Source organism: Phocoena phocoena, chromosome 10 (genome assembly GCF_963924675.1).
Source record: "Phocoena phocoena chromosome 10, mPhoPho1.1, whole genome shotgun sequence".
Classification (NCBI taxonomy): domain Eukaryota; kingdom Metazoa; phylum Chordata; class Mammalia; order Artiodactyla; family Phocoenidae; genus Phocoena; species Phocoena phocoena.
The window spans coordinates 64161156-64176668 of NC_089228.1; the positions used below are offsets into that span (position 1 = coordinate 64161156).

General features: G+C 42.4%; 1 protein-coding gene across 2 annotated transcripts; it reads right to left on the reverse strand.

Annotated features, from left to right (window-relative positions):
* Positions 1 to 377: 377 nt before the first annotated feature.
* On the reverse strand, positions 378 to 15184 carry LOC136128769 (HLA class II histocompatibility antigen, DO beta chain). Of its 2 annotated transcripts, none has more exons than XM_065884634.1 (6): positions 15093 to 15184; positions 2365 to 2634; positions 1621 to 1902; positions 1063 to 1173; positions 769 to 800; positions 378 to 603 (listed from the first exon to the last, which is right to left on the reverse strand). In XM_065884634.1, exons 1-6 carry the CDS (start codon positions 15181 to 15183, stop codon positions 568 to 570), a joined length of 822 nt encoding a protein of 273 aa, XP_065740706.1. In that variant the 5' UTR covers position 15184; the 3' UTR covers positions 378 to 567. The 2 variants fall into 2 exon arrangements, with proteins under 2 accessions (XP_065740706.1, XP_065740707.1); XM_065884635.1 differs by having other exon boundaries at positions 529 to 576; positions 15093 to 15183.
* Positions 15185 to 15513: the final 329 nt, after the last annotated feature.

The window sequence follows — 15513 nt, forward strand, 5'->3', positions numbered from 1 at the left end:
GTGGGCTTTGATTGGCCTGCAGCAGGGAGACTTATGCAGCAGCTGGAAAAGTTCTATTTCTTGAACTGAGCATTGATTATAGGGGTTTTGCCGTCAGTCATGTATTGAATTATACATTTTATGTGGTAATCGCTATCTCAGTTTTATTTGAAAGGAAAGAGTTTTTTAAAAAACAATGAAAAGGGAGCAGTGACTACCTGAACGTTTGTCTTCTGAAGACTGTGGGGCTGCCTTTGGAAGAAAGAAAGATGGAGATCACGACTTAGAGGGTTAGGGCTGGACCACAGAAAAGTAAAAAGTTTGGGATTGGAAGGAGCTAGGTCTTAGGAGAATTTCTGGACACTGTCCCTGGAAATGGGGACTAGTACAGACAAGGAGGAGGAAGAAGGGCACAAAGATGAGAGATACGTGATCTCAGGACACAAGACTCTAGAATCAGTTCAGGACTCCTCCAAGGTCTCATGGAAAGCAGTCATCCAGCACATTGACCTCATGAATGTCCTTCACTTAATCCAGGACCACTCAAACCCTCTTCAGGCTCCAGGGGGAGAAGCTTCTATTAGGACCTTAATGTGGCTGTGGATGAAGAACTGCTCTTGGGACCTGCAGGGACAGTGATAAAGTCCCGTGAGTCCCCCACCCTCCAGCACAGGGACTCAGCAGACGGCGCACCCAGCCAGAGTCACTTACATCTTATCCCCGTGACCCTCCCTCCACCAAAGGATGGGTGAATGATCTGGCACCAAAAGCTAAGGAAGGAAACATTACCTCAGCACCAGACAACAGAGTCTCCACACGTCCTACAATAAAAAAGGAAGAAATAGGATGCCCCAGTTAGAACCAAATGTTGTGATTATCCTGAGCGATGGGGGATGACCCAGAGTATCAGAACTCCATCTCCAATTACCCTCCAGAATGTTTCTGGCTTCAGGAAAAAACTATCCCAGTGATACCTGAGAGGTATGATCAGCCCTCCCTGCCTTGCACCTTAGACGTTAGGAAAAGTGGGAAGTGGGGAAAGCCAGGGGGCAGGGGGCAGGGGTACTCCTCAGAGCTCATTACCTTTCCGAGCCCTGGTGTGGATGACGATCCCCACCAGAAGGAAGACTAGCCCAACCAGGAAGGCTGCAATTCCACTCAGCATCTTTCTCCAAGAATATTCAGACTGAGCTCCTATGGAAAACATGTATTAAAGTGAGCCAAAAGCTCCCAATATTTGGTGTACCTTCCTGAAATCCCAGAACCTGTGCTGGACACCAATCCAGTGCTATCTAGGGAAGGACTACATCTTTAAGGCCAAGGTTTGTACTCATGGAGTTTCTGTTAATGAGCCTTATAGCCAATAATAATGCCCCCCTAAATGCCAAGACCAAAGCATTAGAGGACAGTAGTTCCCAAAGTTGGAAGTAAGTGACAAGGTGATTACACCTCCATATTTCTTGGAAGATCCAAGGATAGCCATGTTTTTTCCCACCCCAACCCAAAGACCCCAGTTTCTATGACTCCCTCAGATCAGAGGGAAGAAGAACTAGTGTTGAAGCCAAGATGAACACAGAGGTAACACAGGTCTTGAGTCAGATTGAGCCGAGTTTTGTCCAGAAAGTATAAGCTGATTCTCACTCCACTCCACAGAAACAGGGCTCAGCAGGCTGGGATGATCAACAAGGCAGGTGTAGACCTCTCCGAGTTCAGGAGTCATTGCCAGCATCACCATTGTCTGAAAGGTCCAGTCTCCATTCCTAATGAGGCCAGTGGACATGACCCCCTCTCTCTGTTCCTGCCCATTCCGGAACCACGTGATCTTGATGTCCCCTGGATAGAAACCTGTCACAGAGCAAAGCAGCCGATTGTGGTGCTGCAAGGCTGGGATCCTCTCTGGATACACAGTCACCTCTGGTTGCACTAGCAGGGGAGAGAAGAAATGAGACATGGTGAAGGAAATCCACAAAGCCAACACAGGAGTTTCATTAAAGGTTATCTCAGCCCCATATTTCTTTCCCAAATCACCCAAGTAGAAACTGGAAATGTGGGAAAATCTCACCCCCAAAGACTCAAACGCTGGGTATGTTAGTGTCGCAAGGAGGATTTAGGCTTTATCACATGCCCACAATTGCCCCTTGTATTTGGGAAGACACTAGCCCTTAAAGTCCCTGAGAACTGGGGGTCTGGGACCCAAGACCACCACGAACTGACCCCTGAGGATAGTGAGTGAGTCACAATTGAGGACAGAACATATACAGACTCCCCTGCTCCTGACCCATCTATCCTGAAGCAGGAAACTGCCCAGTACAAGGAAGAAGAGCCACAGCCAGGCTCACACGGGGGAGATTCCTGAATCCCCGCAGTCCCCACCTTACACCTCACCTTTTCTCCCCACAGTGAAGGGTGCACCCAGCTTGTAGTTGCGTCTGCAGAGCGCATCCACAGAGGCTCTACTCCTTGCCAGTATATCGGGCCGATTGTTCCACAGCTCAGCGTCAGGCTGGCCCAGCTCCGTCAAGGCCACAAACATCCCCAAGTTGCTGTCAAAACGTGCATACTCCTCCAGGTTAAAGATGAATCTGACCACAAAATGCACATTTTCTGTCCCATTGGTGAAGTAACAGTCAGCCTTTGCCTGAATCACAAAATCTTCTAGAAAACCAAAAAAAAAGACTATGAACCAGCCCCAATTAGGAAACCCATACCTGGTTTATTATTGCCAGACCACATTGATTGGAGAAGAGGCCTTTGACCTCAGTAAATCGGCCAAAGTAGCCTCTGCTCCCCTGGGCCCCACCCTGGTTCCTCTTAGCAAAGAGACATCCATTCTTCTTTGAAAGAAGCCTGAGGTCCAGCCTACCAGGCCAGCCAAACAGGAGACCTGTAACCCAAAGAAGCAAGTCAGAATGTGTCCAGAGACATAAACTTTCATTCAACAAATATTCATTCCTTTGACCAATATTTATAGACTTGTTTGCATTTTGCCAGACACTGTGCTAAGTTTCTCCAAGCCAAGCTTTCAGAAGCCCAAGAATTCCCAGCCCTGTATGGAATAGTTCAATAGTATTCTTGCCGTTAGTAGGTTAATTCTATATATTCCTTCTGGAGTAAAGTGAAAGGAGGATGGAGGTGGGGTAAAGAAATGCAGAGTAGGTTCATAGTAGGTGTGAAATAGACTCCCCTTGTACTTTCCACTCACTATGGGTTTTCTCAAGAATTTTCTTCTGGGGACTTCCCTGGTGGTCCAGTGGTTAAGACTCTGTGCTTCCACTGCAGGAGGCACAGGTTCAATCCCTGATTGGGGAACTAAGATTCCAGGTGGCACAGGAAAAAAAAAAAAATTTTTTTTAATGAATTTTCTTCTGGACATTTTGCTTTGCACGATTACTCAGAGACCTCATCCCCTCTGTTGGCTCTAGTAAGGTAATGACCTCATTACCTCTATCTATGTTGGGTAAAATAGTATTAACTCACGACTTGAAGATGCCTTTTGTCATCATCATCATCATCATTGGCCCTGTATGCACAGTTCTAGTGGTTGTAATAATATGGTGAATATAGGGTTAACTTAAACCTTTTTTGGAAACTTTTATATTAAACATTTCCACTGAAGAATGAATTAAAAAATCCAAATCCGGGCTTCCCTGGTGGCGCAGTGGTTGAGAGTCCGCCTGCCGATGCAGGGGACACGGGTTCATGCCCCGGTCCAAGAAGATCCCACATGCTTGCGTAGCGCAAAAAAAAAAAAAAAAAAATCCAAATCCTTCAATATCCTGTGATAAACCATAATGGAAAAGAATATGAAAAAGAATGTATAACTGAGTCACTTTGCTGTACAGCAGTAATGAACACAACATTGTGATTCAACCATACTTCAATAAAAAATAAATTTTAGGGACTTCCCTGGTGACATAGTGGTTAAGAATCTCTCTGCCAATGCAGGGGACATGGGTTTGAGCCCTGTTCCAGGAAGATCCCACATGCCACGGAGCAACTAAGCCTGTGCGCCACAACTACTGAGCCTGCACTCTAGATCCCACGAGCCATAACTACTGACCCCGTGTGCTACAACTACTGAAGCCCGCACTCCTAGAGCCTGTGCTCCACAACAGGAGAAGCCACCACAATGAGAAGTCCGCGTGCTGCAACTAGAAAAAGCCCGTGTGCAGCAACGAAGACCCAACACAGACAAAAATAAATAAATATTTTTAAAAATAAATTTTAAATAAATAAGTAAAAATGCAAATCCACTCTCCATTATGATTTTCCACTTTCAAAGTACCTTATTAGTATTGATAGTGATTAGTTTGAAATCTATACTGACTTTCATACAATGTAACTCTTTTCTAATTGGCATGTTCTCCAAAACAATTTAATTTCCCAAAGCTATTTAATCAGTCTTCATAGGTAAGAAAAAGTATGATTGTGTATTGTGGTCTGGATGTTTGTGTTCCCTCCATTCACATGTTGAAACCCCAACCCCCAAGGGTAATGGTATTAGTCCGCAGTGTTGGGGGAGGTACTTAGGTCAGGAGCATGGATTCCTGATGAAAGGGATTAGTGTCCCTAGAAAAGAGGTTCCAGAGAGCTCCCTAGCCCCTTCCACCATGTGATGGCACAGAGAGAAGGTGCCCGCTCTGAACCAGAAAGAAAGCCTTTCCCAGAACACAACCATGCTGCAACCTTGATCTCGGACTTCCAAGCCTGCAGAACTTTGAGAAATAAATTTCTGTTGTTTATAAGCAACGCAATCTGTGGCATTTGTCATAGCAACCCAAACAAACTAAGGTGGTGATAGTTGTCTTAGATTTGAAGATCTGGACAATTTTTTTTTTTTTTGCGGTACGCGGGCCTCTCACTGTTGTGGCCTCTCCCGTTGCGGAGCACGGGCTCCGGACGCGCAGGCTCAACGGCCATGGCTCACGGGCCCAGCCGCTCCGCAGCATGTGGGATCTTCCCGGACCGGGGCACGAACCCGTGTCCCCTGCATCGGCAGGCGGACTCTCAACCACTGCGCCACCAGGGAAGCCCCTGGACAATTTTAAGAGACAGACTGGTAAATGGACCTGGATTGGTCTCAATTCACTTAAGTTCTAGTTCATTTTACATAGAAACAGACACTTCCCCTCCCTGATCTGCTTCCCTATCAATAAAGACAGGTTTGGATTCACGAACACCAACACCGAGGGAGAGCTCAAAAGCATTGTGTTAGGTAAGAGAAGAAACAGAACGTGATTCATCGCACAATGACATTTATTAAAATTTAAAAACACAGGAGGGAGCGGAGTCAAGATGGCGGACTTGGAGGATGTGGAGTTCGTGTCTCCCCACAACTAGGGCACCTACCAGAGGCTGGTGGGGGACCTTGACACCCAAGGGGATAGAAGGAACCCCCAAGTGACTGGGGAGGACATGGGGGAGAGCAAGGGGGAAAGAGAAGTGGAGGTTGGAGGGAACCAGTGCCCCTGAGGGGTGGCTGGGGGAGGGGAGGGGTTCCTGTGCCTGGAGGGACCCTTGGAGTTTCAGAGGACTCGGGGGAACGTGGATAGCATTTCTCCTGCCCACTCGGGCCCTGAGTCCTCCACCATCCGGGGACCCCTCCTGCCATGTGGGTCCTAAGGGTGTGGGAGAGAGGGGGTAGGGGAAGAAGAGTAAAGGTGAACGGGGAGCCTGCTAAGGTCTCAGGCCTGATCATCCCTACTCTGAGGCCAGAGGCACATCAGGGCCCCTCCAACGGCACTGAGCCTAATTCCCACCCCCCACCCCAAGGGCTTAAGCATAAGGCCCCGCCCCCACCTAAAGGATGCCCATGCCTAAGCCTCACCCCACATAGCCAAGGCCTTTTCCGGCCTTTTTTTCCCTATATTTTTGCTACTGTGATTCTGTTTTACCTTCTGGTTGTTGTTTCATTTATATTTTATTTTTTCTAACATATCTGTTAGTTTTCTAATCTTTTATTATTGTTCACTCTTTGTTACTTTCTGCCCTTTTTTATTTTTTTGCCACCCTGTACAGCTTGCAGGATCTTGGTTCCCAGGCCAGGGGTCAGGGGTCACCTCCTATGGTGGGAGCACTGAGTCCAAATTGCTGGATGAACAGACAGCCTCAGACCCCAGGGAATATTAATCAGAGTGAGGTCTCCCAGAGGTCCTCATCTCAGCACCAAGACCCAGCTCTACCCAACAGCCTACAAACTCCAGGGCTGGAAGCCTCAGGCCAAACCACCAATAAGACAGGAACACAGTCCCACCCATCCAAAAAAAAAAAAAAAATGAGACAATAAAAACATATCTTACAGATGAAGGAGCAAGATAAAAACCGACAAGACCAACTAAATGAAGAGGAAATAGGCAACCTACCTGAAAAAGAATTCAGAGTAATGATAGTAAAGATGATTCAGAATCTTGGAAATAGAATTCAGGCATGGATTGAGAAAATACAAGAAATGTTTAACAAAGACCCAGAAGAACTAAAGAATAAACAAAGATGAACAACACAGTAACTGAAATAAAAAAAACAATAGAAGGAATCAAAAACTGAGGCAGAAGAACAAATACGTGAGCTTGAAGATAGAATGGTGGAAATAACTGCCAAGGAGCATAATAAAGGAAAAAGAATGAAGAGAATTGAAAACAGTCTCAGAGACGTCTGGGACAACATGAAATACACCAATATTCGAATTATAAAAGTCTCAGAAGGGGCATTCCTGGTAGCATAGTGGTTGGGGGTCCGCCTTCCGACGCGGGGGACGTGGGTTCGTGCCCCAGTCCGGGGGGATCCCGCGTGCCGCAGAGCGGCTGGGCCCGTGGGCCATGGCCACTGGGCCTGCGCATCCGGGGCCTGTGCTCCGCGGCAGGGAAGGCCGCAGCAGTGAGAGGCCCGCGTACCACAAAAAAAAAAAAAAAGTCTCAGAAGAAAACAAAAAGAAAGGGTCTGAGAAAATATTTGAAGAGATTATAGTCAAAAACTTCCCTAACATGGAAAAGGAAATAGTCACCCAAGTTCAGAAAACACAGAGAGCCCCATACAGGATAAACCCTAGGAGAAACACACCAAGACACATATTAATCAAACTAACAAAAATTAAATAAAAAGAAAAAAATTTAAAGCAGCAAGGGAAAACAAAAAAATATACAGGGGAATCCCCATAAGGTTAGCAGCTGATTTTTCATCAGAAAGTCTGCAGGCCAGAAGGGAGTGGCAGGACATATTTAAAGTGATGAAAGAGAAAAACCTACAACAAAGATCACTCTACCCAGCAAGGATCTCATTCAGATTCGATGGAGAAGTCAAAAGCTTTTCAGACAAGCAAAAGCTAAGAGAATTCAATACCACCAAACCAGCTTTACAACAAATGCTAAAGGAACTTCTCTAAGTGGGAAGCACGAGAGAAGAAAAAGACCCACAAAAACAAACCCAAGACAATTAAGAAAACTGCAGTAGGAACATACATATTGATAATTACCTTGAATGTAAATGGATTAAATGCCCTAACCAAAAGACTCAGACTGACTGAATGGATACTAAAACAAGATCCATATATGTGCTGTCTACAAGAGACCCACTTCAGATCTAGGGACACATACAGACTGAAAGTGAGGGGATGGAAAAGGATATCCCATGCAAATGGAAATCAAAAGAAAGCTGGACTAGCAATACTCATATCAGATAAAATAGACTTTAAAATAAAGACTGTTACAAGAGATAATGAAGGACACTACATAATGACCAAGGGATCAATCCAAGAAGAAGATATAACAATTATAAATATTTATGATTTAAATAAAATAAATATGATTTAAATATCCTCCCAACATAGGAGCACCTCAATACATAAGGCAAATGCTAACAGCCATAAAAGAGGAGGTCAACAGTAACACACAGTAATAGTGGGGGACTTTAACACCCCACTTACACCAATGGACAGATCATCCAGACAGAAAACAAATAAGGAAACACAAGCTTTAAAGGACACAATAGACCAGATAGATTTGATTGATACTTATAGGACATTCCACCTAAAGCGGCAGAATACACTTTCTTCTCAGGTTCACGTGGAACATTCTCCAGGGTAGATCACATCTTGGGTCACAAATCAAGCCTCAAAAATTTAAGAAAATTGAAACCGTATCAAGCATTGTTTCCGACCACAACACTATGAGATTAGAAATCAATTACAGGAAAAAAAAACTGTAAAAAACACAAATAGATGGAGACTAAATAGTGCACTACTAAATAACCAAGAGATCACTGCAGAAATCACAGAGGAAATTAAAAAATACATAGAAAGGGCTTCCCTGGTGGTGCAGTGGTTGAGAGTCCACCTGCCGATGCAGGGGACATGGGTTCATGACCCGGTCCGGGAAGATCCCACATGCCGCAGAGCAGCTGGGCCCGTGAGCAATGGCCGCTGAACCTGCGTGCCCCGAGCCTGTGCTCCGCAGCGGGAGAGGCCACAACAGTGAGAGGCCCGCGTACCGCAAAAAAAAAAAAAAAACATAGAAATAAATGACAACGAAAACACGACGACCCAAAACCTATGGGACACAGCAAAAGACTTCCTAAGAGGAAAGTTTATAGCAATTCAATCTCACCTCAAGAAACAAGAAAAACCTCAAATGAAAAATCTAACCTTACACCTAAAGCAACTAGAGACAGAAGAACAAAGAAAACCCAAGTCAGTAGAAGGAAAGAAATCATGAAGATCAGAGCAGAAATAAATGAAATAGAAACGAAGAAAACAATAGCAATGTCAATACAACTAAAAGTTGGTTCTTTGAGAAGATAAACAAAATTGATACACCTTTAGCCAGACTCATCAAGAGAAAAAAGGAGAGGATGCAAATCAATAAAATGAGAAATGAAAAAGGAGAATTACAACTGACACCACAGAAATACAAAGGATTATAAGAGACTCCTACACACAACTATATGCCAATAAAATGGACAACCTGGAAGAAATGGACAAATTCTTAGAAAGGTACAATTTTCTAAGACTGCACCAGGAAGAAATAGAACATATAAACAGACCTATCACAAGTAATGAAATTAAAACTGTGATTAAAAGTCTTCCAACAAACAAAAGTCCAGGACGAGTTGGCTTCACAGGCGAATTCTATCAAACATTTAGAGAAGAGCTGACACCTATACTTCTCAAACTCTTCCAAAAGATTTCAGAGGGAGGAACACTCCTAAATTCGTTCTCTGAGGCCACCATCACCCTGATACCAAAACCAGACAAAGATATCACACACACAAAAAGAAACTTACAGACCAATATCTCTGATGAACAGTCACAAAAATCCTCAACAAAGTACTAGCGAACAGAATCCAACAACATATTAAAAGGATCATACACCATGATCAAGTGGGATTTGTCCCAGGAATGCAAGGATTCTTCAATATACGCAAATCAATAAATGTGATACGCCATATTAACAAATTAAGGAATAAAAGCCATATTATCAGGCTTCCCTGGATGCTCAGTGGTTAAGAATCCACCTGCCAATGCAGGGGACACAGGTTCGAGCCCTGGTCCGGGAAGATCCCACATGCCGCGGAGTAACTAAGCCCGTGATCCACAACTACAGAGCCTGCGTGCCACAACTACTGAAGCCTGTGTGCCTAGAGCCCATGCTCTGCAACAAGACAAGCCACCACAATGAGAAGCCCGCACACCGCAATGAAGAGTCGCCCCCACTCACCACAACTAGAGAAAGCCTGCACGCAGCAACAAAGACCCAATGCAGCCAAAAATAAACAAACAAACAAATAAATAAACCATATGATCATCTCAATAGATGTAGAAAAATCTTTTGACAAAATTCAACACACATTTATGATAAAAAAAAAAAAACTCTCCAGAAAATGGGCATAGAGGGAACCTACCTCAACATATTGGGTGGGCTAAAAGGTTTGTGTGTTTTTTTCTGTAATATGGCTCTAGTAGAACTTAGTTGTCTTTAAATTCATTCAAAACAATTTTGTTAGATTGTATACGACAGCTGTCATATCAGCATACATTTTTTAAAAATTATCAAAATTGATGAATATTTGTGTAGCCATTTTAATATTGAAGATGGAAGAAAAAAGCAACATTTTCAACATATTAGGCTTTACTATTTCAAGAAAGGTAAAAATGCAACTGAAACGCACAAAAAGATTTGTGCAATGTATGGAGAAGGTGCTGTGACTGATCAAACGTGTCATAAGTGGTTCACGAAGTTTTGTACTGGAGATTTCTCGCTGGACAATGCTCCACTGTCGGGTAGACCAGTTGAAGTTGATAGCGATCAAATTAAAACAGTAATTGAGAACAGTCAGCGTTATACCATGCAGGAGACAGCCGACATACTCAAAATATCCAAATCAAGCACTGAAAATCATTTGTACCAGCTTGGTCATGTTAATGGCTTTGATGTTTGGGTTCTCTGTAAGTTAAGCAGAAAAAACGTTCTTGACCATATTTCCGCATGTGATTCTCTACTGAAACATAATGAAAGCGTTCCATTTTTAAAACAAATTGTGATTGGCGAAGAAAAGTGGTTACTATACAATAATGTGGAAAGGAAGAGATCGTGGGGCAAGCGAAATGAACATCCAACAACCACACCAAAGGCCGGTCTTCATCCAAAGAAGGTGATGCTGTGTATATGGTGGGATTGGAAGGGAGTCCTCTATTATGAGCTCCTTGCAGAAAACCAAACGATTAATTCCAACAAGTACTGCTCCCAATTAGACCAACTGAAAGCAGCACTCGATGAAAAGCTTCCAGAATTATCAACAGAAAACACATAATCTTCCATCAGGATAATGCAGGACCTCATGTTTCTTTGATGACCAGGCAGAAACTGTTACAGCTTCACTGGGAAGTTCTGATTCATCTGCTGTATTGACCAGATATTGCACCTTCGGGTTTCCATGTATTTTGGTTTTTACAATATTCTCTTAATGGAAAAAAATTCAATTCCCTGGAAGACCGTACAAGGCACCCGAAACAGCTCTTTGCTCAAAAATATAAAAAGGTTTGGGAAGATGGAATTATGAAGTTGCCTGAAAACTGGCAGAAGGTAGTGTAAAAAAAATGGTGAATAAGTTGTTCAATAAAGTTCTTGGTGAAAATGAAAAATGTGCCTTTTATTTTTACTTAAAAAACAAAAGGCACTTTTTGGCTCACTGAATAATAAAGGCCATATATGACAAACCCACAGCAAACATCATTCTCAATGGTGAAAAACTGAAAGCCTTTCCACTAAGATCAGAAACCAGACAAGGATGTCCACTCTCACCACTATTATTCAACATAGTTTTGGAAGTCCTAGCCATGGCAATCAGAGAAGAAAAAGAAATTAAAGGAATACAAAATGGTAAAGAAGAAGTAAAACTGTCACTGTTTGCAGATGACACGATACTATACATAGAAAATCCTAAAGTTGCCACCAGAAAACTACTAGGGCTAATCAATGAATTTGGTAAAGTTGCAGGATACAAAATGAATGCACAGAAATCTCTTGCATTCCTATTCACTAACAATGAAAAATCAGAAAGAGAAATTAAGGAAACAATCTCATTTACCATCGCAACACAAAGAATAAAATACATAGGGATAAACCTACCTAAGGAGGCAAGAGACCTGTACTCAGAATACTATAAAACACTGATGAAAGAAATCAAACATGACACAAACAGATGGAGAGATATACCATGTTCTTGGATGGGAAGAATCAATATTGTGAAAATGACCATACTACCCAAAGCGATCTACAGATTCAATGCAATCCCTATCAAATTACCAATGGCATTTTTCACAGAATTAGAAAAAAAGATTTTACAATTTGTATGGAAAACAAAAGACCCTGAATAGCCAAAGCAATCTGGAGAAAGAAAAGCAGAGCTGGAGGAATCAGGCTCTCCAACTTCAAACTATACTACAAAGCTACATTAATTAAGACAGTATCGTATTGGCACAAAAACAGAAATATAGATCAGTAGAACAGGATAGAAAGCCCAGAGATAAACCCACACACCTATGGTCACCTAAACTATGGCAAAGGAGGTAAGAACATACAGTGGAGGAAAGACAATCTCTTCAATAAGTGGTGCTGGGAAAACAGGACAGCTACATGTAAAAGAATGAAATCAGAACACTCCCTAACACCATACCCAAAAATACACTCCAAATGGATTAAAGACCTAAATGTAAGACTGGACACTAGAAAACTCTTAGAGGAAAACATAGGAAAAACACTCTTTGACATAAACCACAGCAAGATCTTTTTTGACCCCACCTCCTAGAGTAAGGAAAATAAAAACAAATGGGACCTGATAAAACTTAAAAGCTTTTGCAGAGCAAAGGAAACCATAAACAAGATGAAAAGACAATCTTCAGAATGGGAGAAAATATTTGCAAGCAAAGCAACAGACAAAGGATTAATCTCCAAAATACACAAACAGCTCATGCAGCTCAATATCAAAAAAAAAAAAAAACAACCCAATCAAAATGGGCGGAAGACCTAAATAGATATTTCACCAAAGTAGACATTTCACCAAAGTAGACATACAGATGGCCAAGAGGCACATGAAAGGCTGATCAGTATCACTAATTATTGGAGAAATGCAAATCAAAACTACAATGAGGTATCACCTCACACCTGTCAGAATGGCCATCATCAAAAAATCTACAAACAATAAATGCTGAAGAGGGTGTGGAGAAAAGGAACCTCCTTGCACTGCTGGTGGGAATGTAAATTGATACAGCCTCTATCGAGAACAGGATGGAGGTTCCTTAAAAAACTGAAACTAGAACTACCATATGACCCAGCAATCCCACTACTGGGCATATACCTTAAGAAAACCATAATTCAAAAGGACACATGTACCCCAATGTTCATTGCAGCACTATTTACAATAGCCAGGACATGGAAACAACCTAAATGTCCATCGACAGATGAATGGATAAAGAAGATGTGGTACGTATATACAATGGAATATTACTCAGCCATGAAAAGGAACGAAATTGGATCATTTGCAGAGATGTAGATGGACCTAGAGTTTGTCATACAGAGTGAAGTAAGCCAGAAAGAGAAAAATAAATATCACATATTAACACATGTACATGGAATCTAGAAAAATGGTACAGATGAACCTATTTGCAGGGCAGGAGTAGAGATGCAGACGTAGAGAACAGACATGTGGAAACGGAGGCGAAGGAGAGGGTGGGACGAATTGGGAGATTAGGAATAACATATATACACGACCATGTGTAAAATAGATAGCTAGTGGGAACATGCTATAACACACAAGAAGATCAGCTCAGTGCTCTGTGATGACCTAAATGGGTGGGATCGGGGGTGGGAGGGAGGTCTAAGAGGAAGGGGATATATGTATACATATAGCTGCCTCATTTCGTTGTACAGTAGAAACTATCACAATATTGTAAAGCAGTTACACTCCAAAAAAAAAATATCTTTTTAAATACACACAGGAAAACAATGCTCCATCTTCCTAAAAGCCACCCTCATACTTAAAGACATACCAGACACATTAGAATGGAAGGGAGGGAGTAAGAATGGAGACAAGGGAAGAGAGGAGAGCGTCCTTGTTCTGATCAGTGATTACAAGGTGCTGTGAAGTCACTGGGGAATATTAACTCCATTCTGTGCACTTGAGAACAATATAAAAGGACATTCAAATGGGTTAATAATGTAAGCTGATCAGGAAAGATCTCCCTGAAGAAATGGCATTTCAGTTGAGACCTGAAGGAGAATTGTTATTGATCTTGAGTAGTAGATTTTCCTTCATTTCTACATTCAGAGGAACTATTGGACTGAGTGTCAGGACAGCAGCATCCTTCCTGGGTCAGCCAGACTCATCTCGAACTCAGCTAATTTCAAACAATGCTCTAACTTCCAAATCTCTATTTTGTCTTACATTCTAGATAAAAATATTTTAAAAGTTAGTTTTCAGTCAGATCTGTGTCAGAGTTTAGATCTTACTGACTGTGCATGTGTTGTTGTTGTTCAGTGGATATTATTATAAGCTCAGAGAGGTTTCTATTCTCCAAGAATAACGATCTCCTCACACCCACCCTCCACACCCCTAGGTTTGTTCCTCTTTTGTGTTTAATGAGACTTTGACATTCAAAGGGGTTCTGTTTTTTAGCATGTTATATCCTGTTTTCTTCTGATAAATATGTTTTCAGAATGTAATATCACTTCATGTTTGCATAGCTTAACTCCTCAGCTAGAAAAATAACAGCAGTAAATACATGTACCTGGTAACACGAGGACAGGCATTCAATTTCTAATACATGTATACCCTCCCTATAACCCCCGTTAATAATAAAAATGTACAGAAGATTATTCAAATACCTGAGTTTTTTTTTAATACTTGTACAGAGGAGTACATAGGACGATGAGTATATTAAAATGTAATCCAAAGTAGCCATATGATTGACTGATACCATGTGTACTGTATCTTTTTCTGATTTAATAAAAAGTACATTTACATCTGAAAAAAAAGAAGGTGGGGGACTTCCCTGGTGGCGCAGTATTTAAGAATCTGCCTGCCAGTGCAGGGGACACGGGTTTGAGCCGTGTCCTAATACAATTTATAATACATTCAATTTCTCTCATTTCTCAAGATCACTTCGTACAATCTGACCATATTATAGGGGCTTAAAAATGTCAAATGAAGCAACCTTCGTTTCCAAGTTCTTTTATTCACATACACCTCAATTGGATACATACGGAAACAGTCACAATCATCAAACTCCTGGCGGAAGGATAGCAGCTATTCTCAGACTGCCTCCATTTATTACAGTCCTCCAGACTGACACTAATGCCATAAGGACCCTAAGCAAGCAATGTTTCCCTTTTTCCTGCCTCCGGACTCCTTGAATCCGTGGCTGTGGGACAGGAAGACCCTTTTCCTGCCGGTCCATTGCATGTGGTAAAGAGGGAAGGAATAATTTCCTATCAAAGGGAAGAAGACTCTCTTTGAACCTAGAAGCCCCTTCCGGTCTGGACTGGAGCCTGGACCTGTAGGGAAAGGCCTTCCTCCCCCATGCCAGTTTTTGCATGTACACATGAAAGAAATCACTGTGTCCTTACCTGGAGCATCTCTGCCTTGAGTCATGGAGGAATCCAGCCTGATTACCGTCACTAACAAAGCCACCACCCAGGGAACCCAGCTAGAACCCATTCTGGAAGAAAACAAGCGAGACAGAAAAATCGTCCACCTCTTTAGAATGGGGCTTGCCCACACACAACTCAGTCAAAAATATTCATGAAGAATAGAGATACCTTTCTGGCCTCCCCAGGATTGGAAACTCCTCACATGGATAACCAATCAAGACAGAGAGGCTTTGTGTCATTAGGTGCTGGGTAGAATACTTTCATAAAGTAGTTACCACTCAAGAACTGTTTACCTGCGGAATCATTGGCAGCAGTTTAGGTACATGGAAACCGGCTAGGAGAAAAAGGTATGTGGTCTTAGAAGAACTGGGCAGATGGTTTATCATGGATCTTACTA